The following is a 19169-nucleotide window of genomic DNA, read 5'->3' as shown; positions in this document are numbered from 1 at the left end:
AAGTTCTTGTGAGTAGATAATTACTTCAAAATAAAAATTTAAAAAAATCTCCAATGGGTCTCAACCTTGGCAGCACACGAGTATCGCCCAAGGAGCTTTAAAAATCCCGATGCCCAGGCTGCGTCTTAGTCTCATATTTATCTCTGGTTGTGAGTCTCAGCATTAGTATTTTTTAGGATTTCTAACTCTTGTCCTTCTTGTTTTCCATTAAATTAAAAAAATAATAACCACCACCAGAACCATACCACTTTCCCATACACTGCAGTTCTCCAGCCCTTTGTGGGTGATGGGTGATGAGTGACAGATGACAGGTGTTTCGGTTCTTTCTCAGGAGGTCAGACTCTGTCATCCTGTTGTCATGTCTGAGGCTGGGATTTGGGGAAGCCCCACCCCCAGCTTTGAGCAGGTCCAAGGAAGCATTATCACTTGGCCTGTCTGTGGTTGGCCTGGAGACTGGAGGGCCAATGACAGAAGTAGAGTTGGGAGGAGAAAAGAAGGATGGAGGAAGAGAGAAGTGGGGGTGGAGTGTGAGAGGAGATGTGGGCCTCAGAGACCCTGTTGAGCCTCACCCTGGGCCTAGTCTCTTGGGGCAAGCATATTTGAGGAGGAGAAAGAAGGGGAGGGGAAGATGAATGTTGGGGGCGGGATTGCAATTTATGATAGGGAGGCCAGGAAAGGCCTCATGAAAAAGGTGATTTAAGTCAAGACTTGAGGATGTGAGGAAGAGCTTTGTGGGGATCTGGGGGAAAGAGCCCTTTGGGCAGTGGGAACGGCATGTGCAAAGGCCCTACGGAGGAGGGTGTCCCTGGCTTGTTGGAGGAACAACAGAGAGACCAGTGCACCACCAATGCCGGAGGGAAGAGGGCAGGGGAGAGCAACAGGAGAAAGGGTTAGAGCACATAGGTTATAGGGCTCCAGATCAGGGAGGGCCTTGTGACTTGTGACTCTGAGTGAGATGGGAAGTAACTGGGGAGGTTGATGTGACCAGAGATGTTTTAACAGGTTCCCTCTGGCTGCCGCGTTGAGAAAAGACTGCAAGGGGGAAGGGTGGAAGCGAGGAGAGCAGTTTGGAGGCCCTTTGCAGGAATACAGGGGAGACCAGGGGGTGGCAGTGGGAGGGTGAGAAGTGGTCAGATTCTGGATATTTCTGTAAGTACAGCCAACGGGATTTGCTGGTAAGACTGGGGGTGTGGCAGGAGAGGAAGGAGGGAGAGATGACTCTAAGGTTTTTGTCCTGTGCATTGGGAAGCATAGTAGGGATGTGGGTCTGGAGTGTGGGGGCCAGGTCCAGGCTAGAGATAGGAATTTGCACAGCTGCCCGGCTGTCAGCCCAGGCTCACCACAGAACCACCTCTGGCACTGCAATTCCTGTTTGATGCAAGGATGGCTGCTTTTCTTACCTGTCACCCTGTGATGTGAGATCATGCATTTAGAGCAACTTGGTAAATATTAATTTGTCAACAAATATTAGCTATTAATATCAGTATTAAGCCACTCCAAGATACTGGAGAAATACTTAGATGGTGTTTAGCAGTTTGGTACTGTAGGATTCGGATGCTGAGATGGAGTTAGGAGTACAGGAGGTTTGTTTGGGGGCTGGGGGGATAACAGCCTTGAAAGATGAGAGACCAGAGGAGCAGGGCAGGGAGAGCCTCAGGTGGTGATGCCAGTCTGTCCCGGCCAGCCTAACAGGGGGCTCCTGGACAAAAATTGCTCCATGAAAGCAAAGGGGAGATGCTAGCCAAAGGGCACAAACTTGCAATTACAAGATAAGTTCTGGAGACCTGCTGTGCAGCACGGTAACTAGAGTTAATAATCATCCATTACATACTTAAAATTTGAGAGTAACTCTTACGTGTTCTTACTACAGAAAGGGAACTCTGTGAGGTGATGAGTCTCTTAATTAGCTTGATTGTGATCATCATTTCACAGTGTATATATATATCAGATCATCATGTTGTACACCTTATATTAATACAGTTTTTCTTTGTCAATCATACCTCAGTAAGGCTGGAAAAAAAAAAAAAAGAAATGGGCAGAAATGGCCAGGCTCTAGGACTGCACTCCCCAGATTAGTGACCAGCTGTTGGCTCCTCAGCAAGAGCATGGCCTCTGCTAGAAAGAAAACTGAGGCAGATCCTGAAGGTGCAAGTTAGTTCTTTCCTTCTTCTTCTTCTTTTTTTTTTTTTTGTTTGTTTTTGGAGACAGGGTCTCACTCTGTTGCCCAGGCTGGAGTGCAGTGGCACGATCATGGCTCACTGCAGCCTCGACCACCAAGGCTCAAGTGATCCTCCCACCTCAGCCTCCTGAGTAGTTGGGACTACAGGCGCGTACCACCACATCTAGCTAATTTTTTGTTGTTGTTTTTTGAGGCAGGGTCTCGCTCTTTCACCCAGGCTGGAGTGCAGTGGTGCGATTTTGGCTCACAGCAACCTCCGCCTCCCAGGCTCAAGCAATTCTCCTTCCTCAGCCTCCTGAGTATCTGGGACTACAGGCGTGCACTAACACACCTGACTAATTTTTGTATCGTTTGTAGAGACAAGGTTTCACCATGTTGCCCAAGCTGGTCTTGAATTCCTGAGCTCAGGTGATCCGCCCACCTTGTCTTCCCAATGTGCTGGGATTACAGGTATGAGCCACCATGCCCAGCCCCAGCTATTTTTTTTTTTTTTTTTTTTTGTAGAGATGGGGGTCTCACTATGTTGCCCAGGCTGGTCTCAAACTCCTGGGCTCAAGCAATCCTCCTGCCTTGGCCTCCCAATGTGCTGGGATCACAGGTGTGAGCCACTATGCCGGCCAAGTTCTTTCTTGAAGGAACATATGGGCAGTACATCTCTAGGGCTACCCAGAAGACATTTTGTTTCACTTTAGCTTCTTAACTCACAAAGGGATTTGAAATAGTATATTGCCCCACTCCCAGGCTAAGGGGTAAATTTCATCATCTTTATGCCACTGAGGGAGATGAGATAAATTCTTGAGGAGAGTTCAGGGAGAGTGAAGGTGAAGATGTGAAAGTCTCTTTAATGTGTAGTCACAACATGTACTAGCACAAAAGTCACACAAACACAGTTATTTGTGGAATGAGATGTATGAAGTCAGCCCGTTTTTGCTCTTAGCTGTCTATTTTGCTCGTCATGAAGGAGAGCTTTTCATTATTGTCATGCTTCCTCTGGGACCACCAGGATTTTCTCATGAAGACTAACAAAGAGATGATATCATGTGTCTGGGAGTCAGGGTGAAAAACAAAGTGGACTTGCCTGAGTTTGTAAGCTGAGAAGTTGTCCGAGTCAAACCACATCCTGCCCTGGGTTTCTAGAGGCAGGTGGTCCCAGATGGAGACCCAGAGCTGGAGGAACCGTGCCAATGCTTTCCTAAGAGCCGTGCTCAGTTCCCAGGGGGTGTGGGGGAGGCCCTGGTGACTATGTCCTCTTTACACTGAAGTTTTCTTCTAGGGAGGCCACAACTCACTGGTTGCCAGTAAAGGTTGTGAAGTTGGTTCCGGTTCCAGTTGTGGCTGTGCTGTGAACCAGCTGTGCCACTGGTGGCCATGCTGAAGCTCTTGGGGTTGTACTTTTCCTGGCTGTCAAACGAAGCCATGGTCAAGATCTGAGATAGCTAGTGCAGGTAGGTACTATCGGTGCAGTGGGGGCCGAGTCAAAACCAAAGAGGGACTGTTTTTGCATATCATGGAAGAAAAAGTAAATTAACATTAAAACCATGTTTAAAATATTTATTAGATGTACATTTTAGTTGTGATTATACTACAACATAATTGGAATTGATGAAGTATTAACATGTGAACATATTCTTAGCAAAACTGGACATGTTTGGAGAGTACCTTGTCAAGAGTGTGATGCCTGCTGCCAAAGGCTTTGGTCCAGTGGGATTTGCTTTCTGACCAGATAAGATTTTATCTTAGACACAACATCCAAAATCAATAGGCTGACAGATTATTGGTAAAAGATACATTACAGCTGTTTAAAACCATGAACGCTATCAAGTTCTAACTGCTAAGCCTGTAGTCATATTGTAATATTGGGACCCTCATGGGCACAGATATGAAAGGAATCAGGATGGTAGCTGTCGTTCTGTAATTGCTGTTTAACAGCCTGGCTTATATTCACGATTCAATCTTTTTTTTTTTTTTTCTTGCTTCCACAATTCAATCCTTATTTCTGTCAGCTGCAAAATCGTGAGTGTGCGCACAAGTTTTTTTCTCCTCCAGTCTTGAAACTGGAATAATTGCCAATCTGCCTATTAAAAAAAATACATCTGCCCTATGAAAGTAGTTTCAGCTACTCTGTGTTAAATGAGTGATTACGACATTAGGCTCTGGTTGCACGTAATACTAATGCTGAAACGCTTGAATATGGAGGTTCGTGTGGTTTCAGATGTTGAGAAATCACTTCTTTTTGCTTATTGACATTTTTCCAAGGACTGCTCTGTTATTTGGTTTAAAATGTCACATGACAGCTGATCTCTTTGGTGCATATAATCCATGCAATTATAGTGTGAGCTTCTGCTGTCAGTGGTGGTTAAAAATGCATATACCTCACTCCTTTTTTAGCCTCTGATTTTTTTTATTCAATTTAACTCATCCTTTTATTTTAAAACTTGAATTTGAATGGGTTCCATTAACAGATATTTTAAGGTGACAATCAAGTCTAGGGCGCTGCCAGCTTGAAGCTGAACACAGTCCCTAGCCCTCAAGCTGGATGTGAGATCTAATTTCGGGCATGTTGCAGTGCAGAGATGTAGCTGATTTGTAAACAGCCCTTGTGACAACGTAATACAGTTGACAAGTGATGGTTCTCAGGCAGGGTGAAGTGTGTTATCTAGCTGTCTGAGTGATCACCCTGATTGCAGTTCCACCTGGGGTGCATCTCACAGCGCCACACATGATAATTAAAGCCACAGATTCATCATTGGTAGATTCAGCCCATTTTAGTCTCATTACAGACAAATTTAGTCTTGTCTTCATTCATTATAATGAAAGTCACACGAAGATTCACTTTACTATAAACTATATTCTTTTTCCCTTTTAAATGGAATGTACAAGTGAATGTTAAAGCATAAAAGTACTTGCAAGTCACTCGCTTTGCTAATGAGAATGTATGCAAATGTGGTGCATGTTTGCCTTTCCTGGACTCAGCCCTATGACCTATCCCTGTGTCTGTCCTGATGGCAGGGATTGGTAGATGATTTATGTTGGCCCATCTCTTCCCAGAGTGGCTAGAATAGTCTTACGGACATAGAAGGACATGTTAAATATTCATCTGGTTTAATTGAATTTAATACACAATCCTTAAGATTAATCTGCACTTCTGGAGTTACTAAATGGGTCACTTTTTAGTAGCATATCATTTATTTGCTATTATCTGAGATAGTGAATTATTTAAGTAAAAAGGGAATGTTCTTTCCCTGAGGTGGATCTTACCAAGCTGCTGCTGCTTTCATTTACAGGTGATTACCAATTATATTAAATTAGGAATGTGGGTAAAAGGAAGCATGGTAGTCTGAAGGTTTAAGATGTTTGGTTACTAGGTGTTGCATAATATACTGCAATCTGGGATCTGGCACTTGCTGGTTGACCTATGGTCTGCTGGCACATGCATTATTAATTTTCATTTTCCATGAGTATTAATGATGGTTGGATATCAGTTTAAAGAATAGTGAATCAATTAACATGTAATTTTCATATACTTTGATTTATAAACATGCACATTTTAAGATACATTTGTTTTCTTTTAGAACATTAATTTTTCCATTTCAGTTTCTCCTTTCCCTTGATACTGACATTTTTTTTTCTTTTCTTTTTTTTTTTTTTTTTAAGACAAGTCTTGCTCTGACGCCAGGCTGGAGTGCAGTGGTGCGATCTCGGCTCACTGCAACCTCCGCCTCCCGGGTTCAAGTGATTCTCCTGCCTCAGCCTCCCAAGTAGCTGGGATTACAGGTGCACGCCACCACACCCAACTAATTTTTTGTGTTTTAGTAGAGACAGGGTTTCACCATGTTGGCCAGGATGGTCTCGATCTCCTCACCTCGTGATCCGCCTGCCTCGGCCTCCCAAAGTGTGGGGATTACAGGCGTGAGCTACCGTGCCTGGCTGATACTGACATTTAATGGTGTATTGGAGTGATTTATATTTTTTCAGGACAGTTTCTGAAGTGTTGCCAAAAATGCTGGTTGTATTTTAAAATTCAGGTGATTTCTGTAAGTTATTGAACAAGAACCAAGTGCTGTACACATACTTCAGTCTATTTATATTATAGTACTCTTTTCTACCGTGGCCACCTACAACTTAATTTTATAATTTGAAATGTTACTGAACCATGAAAATATAAAAGAGCATATAACCAGCATCTAGCTACCCACTACCTAGTTCTATCAAATGTTGCCATTTTGTCATACTTACTTCTGATCCTTAAAAAAATAAATAAGTAGACTTCTGATTTCAGCTCAGAGATGTAGAGAGCTGCAAAGATGTCCCTCCCACGCTTCCAAGAAAAAATCTGGACAGATTGGAAATTAACAGAGAACTGAGTTTGCAGAGCAAACGACCATTTCAAAATCTGAAAAGAGGTGCCTTCTGAGACACAGGACAGGACCTGAGCATTTGTTTACAGGAGCAGAAGCCACCAGACCCCATAGAAGTAGGTAGGAAGATTAAGCTAGAAAATTTGACAAATTGCTGGAGGCTGAGTGTGGGCTAACTTGAGAGTGTGAAGTCTTGAGGGCAGCAGTTGTGGGGGAGGGGGTCCTATCCCTTTGCAGGCTTTTCTTCCAGGAACCCCATTTGGCTCTAACTGGGAGGGTGAGGGAAAATTCAGAGAAAACTCATGGTGCTGGCTCAGGAACCACTGAGCAATCTACTTAGACCCTTCTCCTTTAAGGAGCAAAAGGCTTATTCTGCAGAGGAAGGCTATGGTATGAGGGCCCTGGTGAATTAACCATTGCAGCTGGGGGATGGAGCTCCCCTTCAGCCCCTTCCCCACTGTATCTCACCTAAAAAAAGGTCTTTAAGTGGGTGGTAGACTGAGAACATTGGTGATACCTGCTACAGCTGGGGGTTTGGGGTGGGAGGAGCTCTATCCCTAGGGCAAATACGTTGTGAAGCCTACACCTTCAAGACACAGGCCCGCTGTGTATATTTTAGAGACTGAGACTTGGAATATTAGAGAACTGCCCTTCTTCCTTCACCCCACCCGCAGGCTAGCAAGCCCCCAGGAATAACAGTGGGTTACAGCAGGGAGATCTGCAAGAGACAGGCTCACACTGGGAACAGCATAAAGGAAAGCCCCAAAGCCAAGAGAGGGGACAAAAAAGGTCACTAGAGGAATTTGAAGTTTTTGATGTTCATAGGAACAACAAACCTCAACGCAGCTCAACTCCTGACTAGATTAATATCAGTTCCACACTAAGGGCTTATTTACCTCAGTATCTGCTACCTTCTGCAAAATGTCTGGCTTTCAACCAAAAATTACAAGGCATGCCAAAAGGCAGGTAAAAGCAGTCTGAAGAGACAAAACACTCGGTAGAACCAGATGCAAATGTGATATAGCTGCTGCAACGATCAAAACACACATGTATCTTACCTAGCTCTATCCACTGAGTGCCCTTTCTGTGACAGGTGCCATTTTAGGAGCCATTTCAGAATGAGCTTAACAAGGTCTGAGCTTTTAGAGAGCTTACACTCCAACAGAGTACAGAGGGCTTAACCACAGACAAGTGAAAAGATAATTATAGATAGTGAAACATGCCATGAAGAAACACAGGAGAGGAAAAAGCTAGAGTGGCTAGAGTGGCTGGTGGAGTGTGTGGGCTGTTTCAGGTGAGGAGAAGTTGGAGCCCACACGTGAATGATGAGGAAGAGGCCCCTGCCATTACTAAGAGCCATCCAAGCAGAGAACAAGAAGTGTAATTGCCCAGAGGTGTGAACAAGGTTGGATCCTCCCTGGGTCTGCACTGTTGCCTTGGAAGGTAAAAGCGCTATGGGCATGGTGCTGATTACAGCAAGCTTTACAATTGTGTTGCTGTCATGGCCAACCTCTAGGGATAAAGTGGTGGGTGAGTTTTCTTTAAACATGTGTAAGAATTACCTGTCTTCCTCCATTTTGAGGGACAAGGAGAATCTGTTAGATCTTGTTTGTAACCACTTCAGGACCTGGTACAGGGTGAAAAGGAATGTGAATTTGCAATTGTGAGTAGATACTTCATCATTTATGCAGTGCAACTGTATTGTTCTTTGTACTAACTCAGCTACTCCTTACCCTCCATCCCTTGCCCCAAGTAGTGATTATTCCTATGTTATAGATGGGAAAACTGAAGCTCAGAGAGGTTGCCTGACTTGAAGATTGCAGATCTGTTAAGGGTTAACCCAGTTATTTGAACTCTGGCAGCCTGAATTCCCAGGATTGTGTTGTGAGAACTAATTAGAAGGACAGGTATTCTTAAAAGTGGAGCCTCTGATGAAAAAGAAAACGGAAAACCAAATATAGCTGTAAAATTCACGTATTAAGTTTATGTGAAAACATTGGCTGCTGAAACTGCCTAAGGAAATGGATTTAGTAAATGCATGTTGAACTATCTATCACTTGTTCATTTGTCATGAGTGCTTAAAATAGATGAAAATGGGTAAATAGTTGCAACATCCCAATTTCTGCTGTGTCTTACTACTATGAATGTTATTGTATAGTATTAATACCATGAGGGCAATGTTGTCTGACACTTCCCTATCTGGAACATTCTGGAAATCACTTTTTGTGATCTCAATAACTGTTAAGTAATTGGTACCAGTCTAGTGGGTTGTTTTGTTTTTGAGATGGAGTCTCGCTGTGTCACCCAGGCTGGAGTGCAGTGGCGCGAACTCCGCTCAATGCAACCTCCGCTTCCCTGGTTCAAGCGATTCTCCTGCCTCAGCCTCTCAAGTAGCTGGGATTACAGGTGCACACCACCATGCCCAGCTAATTTTTGTATTTTAGTAGAGACAGGGTTTCACCACGTTGGCCAGGCTGGTCTCAAACTCCTGACCTCAAGTGATCCACCCGCCTCAGCCTCCCAAAGTGCTGGGATTACGGGCATAAACCACTGTGCCTGGCCCAGTCTACTGTTTTGCAGACTGCATTTTTCACCTGCTCAAATGCTTTTCATACTTTTTCTATAGTAGTGTTTATTTTTTGAGAAGATATGAGACATAATATAAATGAACCATATTAAGTACATGACTGGAGAGGGAGACTGTTACATTGGATTAAGAAGAATGCTTATATCCATTGGTTTTTGTTTTTCACTATTAGGGGAAGAAAAACACCTTCCCAAAAGTACCTTTCTTGATACACCAAAAGGCTGCTGGTATTTGGTAATGATATATTCATTGAGGGAAATACCAGGTGAATGGAGAGTTCTTCAACCATTAGCAATAACTGAGCACCCACTGTGTGCATAGTTCCTTTATCTGTACCATTCATGGGACTGCATGTTAGATGAAGAAAACAGCAAACAGCAAATTTTTATACAGCACTTCCCACGGACCAGAGACATTAAGTTGCCCAAGGGAGCACAGATTGTAAATGGCAGGTCTGGATGTGGGCCGGTGGGTGGCTTAACTCCAGAGTCTGTGTTCTCCCACCCCTAATTGTACTACGGCACAGCATTGTCTGGGTGGCCTTGGCTATGTTCACAAACCTCAAACCAGACGGTAATTAGCATGAGGGGCACCCAAATCTGTCAGGTTCGGAGAACCTGCTGGGAGTCTTGGCTGAGCTCTGTGATGGGGTACTGTGAGGTGTTTTTTTTTTTTTTTTTTTTTTAATATGCAGCCATGTCTCAATTGAAACCACAACTTCCTGTGAATGCCTTATGATGTTATTTGAACAAGGCAAATAAGCACATGAATCTTTAAAAAGTTTCAAGTATATTGATTTTTAAGAATGGATGCAATTAGTAGTTCTCATTAGCTCCAGGAATTATTTACCTTGGAATGCTTTGGTTCCACATAAAGCCCTTTAACGCTAAAAGATTTTGCAGGTTCTGCTGCTTTGACTATCTAGAGTTGATTTCGACTGGCAGCTTTAAACATGCGCAGTAATGCAAGTGCCGATGCTGCCAGCACAAATGGAACAATGTATTGCTTTAATTTAAAAAACAGGCTTTGTCTCATTTTTGACTCCCTTTACATTTAATCTGACTAGTCATATTTTCTAGGAGGATGGTGAGGGTGAGAGCAGGATTTGACTCTGTTGTTCATCAATAAAGATCCTGGAAAAAACTGGAATGTGAATTTTGATTGTGCCCTCCCATTTGTAAAGGGGAAACAAAAAACAAAAACCCTAGAAGATTCTGAGGCCAGACGACAGTGTAGCCTTAGGCTGCCTAAACTCAGATGTGCCCTTCTTCCTAAGATCTTGTTAAAAGGCAGATTGTGATGGCAGCGGAGGGGTGGGGGTTGTTGAGGGGGTAGGGTTTGGGCTGGGGGCGGGTAGGTTTGGGGAAGCTGAGATTCTGCAGTTCTAAGAAGCTCCCAGTTGATCCTCCTTTTAGTAGCAATAATTTCTGACACTTTAGACCTAGCTCTCTATCTTCTGGCTGTGTGGATCACCTGGGGGAGTTTAAACAACACAGTTTCTCACAGCCACACCAGACCTAATGAATTAGATCTCTGCAGGGGTGAAACCAGCAGGTATTTGGGGGGGAAAAAAAAGCTACAGAAATCATTTGATAATAAATCTGCCAGCTTTGTTTATTGGGGATGGGGGAGTAATGACAGCTTTGAAAACTTCACTGTTGGAATCAGATTGAGATGTTTAAAGATAAGCTTTTTGACATCCTAAGGGCTTCTACTCCAAAACTACATGAGCTATCTTAGCAGCCACCCATCTTGGAAGGGAACTCACTAGTTCTTTATGAGTATGTCCAAACTGGCTTAAATCAGACAGAGTGGAGAAAAAAAAGAGTACTTAATGGTTAGCTTGCTGACCTGCCTAGCATTAGATAATGTCTGTGAAGGCCCCTGGAGTGCGTCCAGGGAAGCCGGGGCCCAAATATGGAAAAGAGAAGTCATGATTATGAGGTAGGAGTTGCAATTACCATCGTGAATATTTAAAGTGTTATTTCAGCTCTTTCCTACACTCCTGGGTTTGGGGTTTCATTTCTTTTTCTTTCTTTCTTTTTTTTTTTTTTTTTGAGATGGAGTCTCTGTCGCCCAGGCTGGAGTGCAGTGGTGCGATCTTAGCCTACTGCAACCTCTGCCTCCCGAGTTCAACTGATTCTCCTGCCTCAGCCTCCCAAGTGACTGGGATTACAGGCACCTGTCACCATGCCTGGCTAATTTTTTTGTAATTTTAGTAGACATGGGGTTTCAGCGCGTTAGCTAGGATGGTCTCCATCTCTTGACCTCGTGATCCGCCTGCCTCGGCCTCCCAAAGTGCTGGGATTACAGGCGTGAGCCACTGTGCCCAGCCTGGGGTTTCATTTCTAGCAGTGTGTGGAGAGCCAGGACAGGTTAGAAAGAAGGGCCAGGGGCTGTCTTTGTTGTGATAAAGCAGATACCACCATGGAGTTTTGCCGCTTTCATGGTATGATTTTATTTTATTTTTATTTTTTTTGATAACTGAGACATCCCAAAAAGTGTCTTCTTAACATTTCGTAAATCTTACTATTAATCTTTTCCCCTGAGGCCAAGCAGGAAGATAAGACACCAGGTAGAGACTTAGCTTTCGCTCTCCTCAAGCTATTGTGTCTCTCTTTTAACTTGGAGTCTTTCTTCAAAACCAAGTGTTTCCCAGTGTTGCATGTGTGACTTTTCTTAGCTCCTTACATTATCTAAGGATTAAAAAGATAAGGGGCTGGGTGCGGTGGCCTATGCCTGTAATTCCAGTGCTTTGGGAGGTCAAGGCAGGAGGATCACTTGAGACCAGGGGTTTGAGACCAACCTGGCCAACATAGCGAGACCTTGTCTCTACACTAAATTTAAAAATTAGCCAGGCATGGTGGTGTGTGCCTATAGTCACCGCTACTTAGCAGACTGTGGTGGGGGAGGATTGCCCGAGCCCAGGAGTTAGAGACCAGCCTGGACAACGTAGTGAGACAATGTCTCTAAAATAAATAAGGGAAACCTCACAATCAGAAAAATAAAAAAAAGTTGGACATTCCCTGTCTTCCTTTTCTGAAGCTTCTACAGTGAGAGATGTTGTGCATTGTCACCATGAACTTCTGTGTCAGGGAGGGTTGGAGTGGAGAAGCAGAGCGCTAAGTGTAATCTGGATAAGGGATTTCCTGCACGTTGTGGACGCTGCCAGTGCAAGCTGCCCCCTGTGTCCTGTGCTGAGTCTGAAGTCACTGGAGGAAGGTGTGGATGAGAGCAAGGACTCCTGGAACCTGCCTCTGGCTCTCACACCCCCAACCTCAATGATACAGTGCCCTGTGGGAGAGATTGGTGCCCTTCCCGAAAGAGAAAGATTAGCCCAGTCCAGTGGGCATCTGTTGAGTGTCTGCTGTGTCTTGAGAGCTGTTCTGGGCCCCGGGGGAGAGCATGAGGGGAGAGAATGACCTGGAAACACACCTTTCCAACCCGTTGTGGTGCGTGCCCAGTACGCTAAGGGAGCACAAAGGGAGGGGGACCTAAGAGCCTGGGGCAGAAGAGGAAGGAATTTGATCAGGTGAAGAGGACGGGCCAGAGCCCAGAGCGAGTGAGAAAGAGGGTATAGTGTGAGTGTGAACAGAGGCCTACAGCTTGATGAGTACCTAGAAATAAGCCTTGCCAGAGTAAAATGGGAAGCGAGGCCAGAAGGTGAGAGGGATCTTGCATGCCCTTGAAAGGAACTTGGACTTTTGGGGTAATTGGGAACCACTGAGGCAGGATTCTAAGCAGGGGTATGCCGCACCATCACATGTGGATGGAGGAAAGTTCCTTCAATCTGTGACCTCTCCTGAATGAGCACCTGCTCCCAGGCAAGGTTTTTATTTATTTATATTTTATTTTAATATTTTGGAGTGCAGTGGTGCGATCTCGGCTCACTGCAACCTCCACCTCCCGGGTTCAAGTGATTCTTGTGCCTCAGCCTCTCGAGTAGCTGGGACTACAGACATGCGCCACCACACCTGGCTAATTTTTGTGTTTTTTTGGTAGAGACCGGGTTTCCTTGTGTTGGCCAGGCTGGTCTCGAACTCCTGGCCTCAAGTGATCCGCCCACCTGGGTCTCCCAAAGTGCTGGGATTACAGGCATGAGCCACCACACTGAGCCTCCAGGCATGTTCCCCACTGGCCACCCCTCCCCGAGACAGAGCCTTGCTCTGTCGCCCAGGCTGGAGTGCAGTGGTGCGATCTCGGAACACTGCAACCTCTGCCTCCTGTAAAGGGTTCAAGTGATCCTTCTGTCGCAGTCTCCCAAGTAGCTGGGATTACAGGCACCTGCCATCATGCCCAGCTAATTTTTTTGTATTCTTAGTAGAGGCAGGGTTTCTCCATGTTGGTCAGGCTGGTTTCAAACTCCTGACCTCAAGGGATCCACTCACCTCAGCCTTCCAAAGTGTTAGAATTACAGGCGTGAGCCACTGCACCCGGCCCAGGCAAGGTTTTAAAAACAGCTTTGAGGTCTAATTTACGTGCCATGATATTGACCTACTGAGTATCCCAGTCAGTGCTTTTTAATATATTTACAGAGTTGTGTGAACATCTCCACAATCTAATTCTTGAACATTTCCATCACCCCAAAAAGAAACCTGTGCTCATCATTTGCAGTCACTCTCCATTTCCACGCTCAGCCCTAGGCAACCACTCATCTTTGTAATTTCTCCTTTTTCTTTAAGGAGAATGTTTTCTGTAAATGTATTATTTACTTTAAAGAGTCTCCCAAATTATAAACTCTTACTCTTGGCTACCCAGTTACTGCTCAGCCTGTTCCTCCCAGCACACTTGAGATTGCATGGAACAGAAACCTGTCTGGGACTGCCTTAAACACAGACATTTGTTAATTTGCATAATTGGGAGGCTAGAGGTAGGGTGGACCCCAGGGGCAGTGTGATCAGCTGCTCAGTGTGACATCAGAAACCTGTGTTCTTGCTCTCTCTTCCCCCACCGTGTTGTTCTGGCAGTAGCTTCACCCAAGGGCTGGCTTCCCTGTGGTCGTCAGATGGTTGTAGAATGGCGTCCATCTGCAGTGGGGCCCTTTGCTTCCTTGCTCACAGCCTGTATGTAGGAGGAGTTATTTCTTGCAGTCTGATTGGGTGAGCTTTGTACCCACTGCCCACCCTGAAGCAATGATTGGCTTAGAATTAATTAGGCTGTCCTTCCTAGAGCTGGAAATGGGCTCCATGGGGGAATGGATGGGCACTTGTGACCTAAGAGTAGGCTCTGCTGGGGAAGGGGGAAGGGAGCCAGCTCTACTGGGTAGGCAACCAGCAGTGCTCACTGAGGGTTATTGACCAACCGCTTTGGATTGTTTGTTTCCTTTCACTTGAGGGCCTTTTTTATGTTAAACGCAAGCGAGGTGATCCTCTGATTTTGAACTTGTTATCTGGGGGAAGGCAGACCAATCCCAGTTCATCCTGGCTGAGTGACAGCGGATTTGATCGTTGATCTCAATAGGCTTGAGAGTAATAATACGTGAGTATTTTTGAAGCTGACCCTAGCTTTACATCTCTGAAAAGTATCAATTCAGATCTCACTAATTCAGGAGGTTCTCATAATTTGGTCAAGAAGTTCGCTGAAGTTTACTTTACCTTTGAACAGTTTTATAGTGAGGGTAATATTGGTGATGGTGGTAACACTAACATATGTGGGAAGTAAATGATTTGAGTAACATTCGAAAAACCTGTTTGCTTTAGGATAGCAATATCTAAATATACGACTAGTAGTAAATAGTAGAAAATCATTCCTATCTAGTTATTAAGTTAGTCCCTTGGAATCTCTCCTTGGGGAAAAAATAAAATCCTGCTCTAAATATGTCAGTATTTGAATTACTGTATGAACTTGAAATTAACAAAAATGGACTTTCAAGTATAATTCATGCTTCACTGAGCCAAATAGACATTCTGCCAGTTATTTGGACTTTATTAAATTTTACTTTATTACTTATATGTAATAAAAAATCAAGGTAAGCCTCTGCTTTGCAAAGTCATTTATTTGATTAGGAGCTGTATTTTAGAGTGCATTTCAGGGCGAGGTTTGTCCACATGTAAGTAATGAGCGTTTGCTGGTGCAGCTCGTAATGGTGAGAACGGATGTTGAAGAAAGCAAACACCATATGCCCTTTGTTTCCCGTGCATGTCCTCTTCTGGAGGCCTGGGTGGAGTGTTTCAGCTGTCTCAAATAATCTCCATTTTGCTGTTACTGCAGACTCTGCGGTTCTCCAGCTCTCTCCTCTCTGATGTTAATTATAACTTCTTCCTAATTAGGTGGCTCTTCCTCCTCCTCAGTCATACAGGTTCCACACTCTCAAGTGCCAGAGATTGGATTACTTTTCACTTGATTTGCGACAGAAATAAGTGCAAAGAATTACAAAAAAACCACCAGTGTGAGTGTGTAGTGGGAGGGGCAGGCGGGTTGGGTACGGGACAGGATGCTTAGAATAATTTTGCTGCCAAGTGAATCAGAGAGACTTGCAGTTCTCGGAGAGCACGGAACTTACTCCTGCCCAGAGTTCAGACACAGCCAGAAATTACCATTTCATACTTCACAGAATGGAGGTTTCAGCAGCCAAAGCCCCAAGTGCCGCAGACTTGCCTGAGATTGTAAGTAAGCCATACATCTGTTTTGATTGTTGTGATGTCTGCATCTTTTGTAGCTTGTTGCCCGACTACTTTGTAGGCCAGGAGGGAGGCATGATGGGGAATTTGGTCTCAGGCCAGTCCTTCCAAGATGGTGACCAACACTGTTTTCCACTTGGCCCCAGGTCTCAGTTTTCTGGTTTGTAGCCAAAGGGTATTTCTTTCACTAAGACCTTGTCTGTGATAGAAGTGGATTCTTTGGCTGAGTTCCTTTTGTAGTGGCATTTGTAAAGATTTTGAATAGCTCTGTCATCTGGTTTGGTGGCTCTTTCCCTCTCTGATCACTATCGACAGCCAGGTGAGTTTTCTCCAGGGGACACTGCACACAGACAGCTGCATTCAGCCAAACCCTCTGCAGGCATCCATTTCTGCAGTGAGGTACCCCCTCTTAGGGGTTGGGAGCGGGTAACATTTCTGATGCAGCTGGCAGATTTGAGAATCTGGGAGGAAGCCAGGTGTGGAATTTAGCTTTCCTATAGTGTGAAGAAATAAATGGGGTGGGGGTAAGAATGAGATGGGAGACAGGAGAGAAAGTCAGCTTGGGGTCTGTCAAGAGCACTGTCCTGTTGCCAGATGCCAACTGAGGTGACGGGAGAGGTTCAGTTCCTTACTCAGCTAACTGTGCAGCCATGGGCCGCTAACCAAGATCTCTCCAAGTCTTACTTTTCTCATCTGAAAATCTCCATCCTACCACCTCATAGGATTACTGGATTGTTTAAAGTAATGAATGTGAAGGCACCTGGTGCTTGGTTGCCATCCTTCTCCTTTTCCGTGGCACTCTATGCCATAAATGCAAGCAGTGTGCTGGGCTCTTTGAGATGCTACCAGTGTTGCTGTCTTGGCTTGTTTCAGGGCAACTTTTGTGGCCACCAAGTTCTCATGGGCAGTGTCATAGGTTTGATCTTGGGGTCGGCCAGTTGGCCTTGCTTAACTATGTAGCCCCAGGTTGCCCTTTTAGTCATGGCCAGGTGACCCGCCTCCTAAAACAAGGTCCTGGGGAAAGGGTATGAGTGAGTCATGGTTATGTCTCATAGATAACGTTTAAGTTAAAGATGATGGGAACTGGGGACCCAAGTTAGGAGGCTGTGTTACAGGTCCTTGGGGAGAGTGATAATTCAAAAGACTCCTTTCCTGTCCAACTTTGAGTTTCCAACTTATTAAAACCTATATTCAGCCAGAGTGAGGGAGAGGGAAACCAAAAGGTAAACCTCGGCCAGGTACAATGGTTTATGCCTGTAATTCTAGCACTTTGGGAGGCCGAGGCAGGAGGATTGCTTGAGCCCAGGAGTTCGAGACCAGCCTGGGCAACATGGTGAGACTCTGTCTCTACTAAAAATAAAAAAAAAAATTAGCCAGGAATGGTGACACACGCCTGTAGTCCCAGCTACTCAGGAGGCTTAGGCTGGAGGATTGACTGAGCCTGGGAGGTCGAGGCTGCAGTGAGCCATGATCACGCTACTGCACTCCAGCCTGGGTGACAGGAGTGAGACCCTGTGTTAAAAAAATAAAAATAAAAATAAACCTTGATTGAAAACTGCTGAGCAGTCATCTGAATTCTGATTCAGAAGTACATGTAGGGCACCGTCATGGTACTTTTCCATTGTGTTGTTTCATTTAATGTGTTTATGAATTTAGGTAGCCACCATGCACGTCGGTCAAGCCCCAGTTGCTTTTCTTGTGTGTGTGTGTGCTTGTGTGTGTGTGTGCTTGTGTGTTTAGGGCACTTTCTAGAGCCTGCTTTGTTAATTAACTGTACTATGTGCTTTATATTTGCTGTGAGTTAATTGCTGATGATAGTGTTCCCTTGCCAGTCACAAGTTCTCCCACCTCTTTCCCCCATTGAATTCCTCATATTTCATCTCATCCATAGGCTCAAGTTGTTTGTCTTTGACTGGCAAGACTCCTCAATAATCGTGTATCAGTGATCTCTGACACAGTGCTAACTTTTATCACTGGTTACGGAGGGACATTGTATAAATCATCAGGGCAGTTTGTTTTGCGTATGATGATTTAAGAGCACCTCTTAACCAACATCAAAGTAATATATCAGAGTGCCAACCTTCAGTACTTTTCTTTTGCTTTTCATTGAAATCCACTTTCTTTTCTGTGGTCTACTGGGCCTTGTATGGTCTGGCTTTGCCTACCTTTTCAGCCTCATCGGGGTCATCTTCCCACTCGGCCACTGCCTTCTACCATATTCAGTTCTCGCCTGTCCCAGCACTGTCTCTGCATCCGGGCACTTGCAATTCTCACTGCTGGGAATGCCCCTTTTTTTCTTTTTGGCTCCTTGCTTGGCTGGCCCTTTCTCTTCTTTCAGGTACCACTCTGAGCAGCTCTTCAGGGCCATCTTGTCTCAAGGGCCAGCCTCCATCTTGAGTTTCCTTTCTCCATTCCCATCACATCACCACATTTATTTCCTTTACAGTCCTTATATCACAGCCTGTAAATATTTTGTTAACTCATTGATGTACTTGGTATTTGATGTCTCTCCCACCAGAATTTTAGCTCCATGAGGGCAGGGGCCTTGTCTGTCTTATCCCTACCGTATCCCCAGCTCTTAACTCAATTCTAGATGCATAGTAAATGCTCAACAGATATTTGTTGAATGAATAGTTGCTTTGGATAATTAACACGGTGAATTACTTTTAAGTAGTTTGTGACTGCAAGCTGATAGAGCCAGTCCCATGTTTTATGTGGCTGGCCCCCTCCCCATCTGCATCCATCACTGCTCTGGCACTTTGGGAGCATTTCAGACCTCAGGGCACTATTTCTGTCTCTTGGCCAGCCCCTGGCTGGTGTCTGGGATAACCCTCTGTTTTAAGCATCATTTTTGTTCTCAAAATGAAAACCACCTGTCTTCAAAGTGATTTGCGTAAAATAAATGCTTTATTTCTTTGCTGAGACCTTCTTCCCTTTCTGCCTTTCTCCACCTCCTGCCAAGAATAACGTGAAAAACCCCATTATCTTGGAAAGTGGTTTTCCCTCTGGTTAGAATCCAAAGCCAGATGACTTACCACCAAATGTGCTGGGGTAATAGCTTTCCCCTGCCCTGCTGCTCTCAGATGTTAGTGAGGTCTCGACCTTGGCACTTCCTTTCTTTGTATATTTCCTTGAAACTTCCTTCCTACAGGTAAAGAAGCTAGCCCAAGGTACCACCTAAATAGCAGTGGGGGTAGGGACCATGTCTAAGTAGCACTCTGTGGCAGACTGTTTGCCAGCTCACTGACACCTTACACCAATTCCAGGGAGTTGACAGTTTTTACCACCATTTTAGAGATAGCAAAATGGAGGCTCACTGAGGTTAGGTGACTCGTTCCTAAGCACATAGGTTGCAACCAGCCAAGATCAGAAACCAGGCTTGTCTGACTCCCAAATTCATCTTTTATTTGTTGATGTACTCAGTG

The 19169-nt window shown here is 44.7% G+C and overlaps 1 protein-coding gene across 5 annotated transcripts in view; it reads left to right on the top strand.

The window, feature by feature from the left end:
- The window catches only part of SH3KBP1 (SH3 domain containing kinase binding protein 1), a 356010-nt gene that overhangs the window by 72560 nt on the left and 264281 nt on the right, over positions 1 to 19169 (top strand). The window contains exon 1 of one of the 5 annotated variants that reach the window (XM_054544391.2): positions 15540 to 15729. The exons of 3 other annotated variants lie outside the window; for them this stretch is intronic. In XM_054544391.2, the coding sequence (XP_054400366.1) occupies positions 15679 to 15729 (51 nt within the window). In that variant the 5' untranslated portion in view covers positions 15540 to 15678. Of the gene's footprint in view, positions 1 to 15539; positions 15730 to 19169 lie in introns of those variants that run through there. One more of the 5 variants, XM_063721269.1, reaches the window with a different exon arrangement.

The sequence above is a fragment of the Pongo abelii genome, chromosome X, assembly GCF_028885655.2.
Source record: "Pongo abelii isolate AG06213 chromosome X, NHGRI_mPonAbe1-v2.0_pri, whole genome shotgun sequence".
NCBI lineage: Eukaryota > Metazoa > Chordata > Mammalia > Primates > Hominidae > Pongo > Pongo abelii.
Note: the sequence above shows the minus strand (reverse complement) of the source record. Positions and strands in the feature narration are given on the sequence as shown.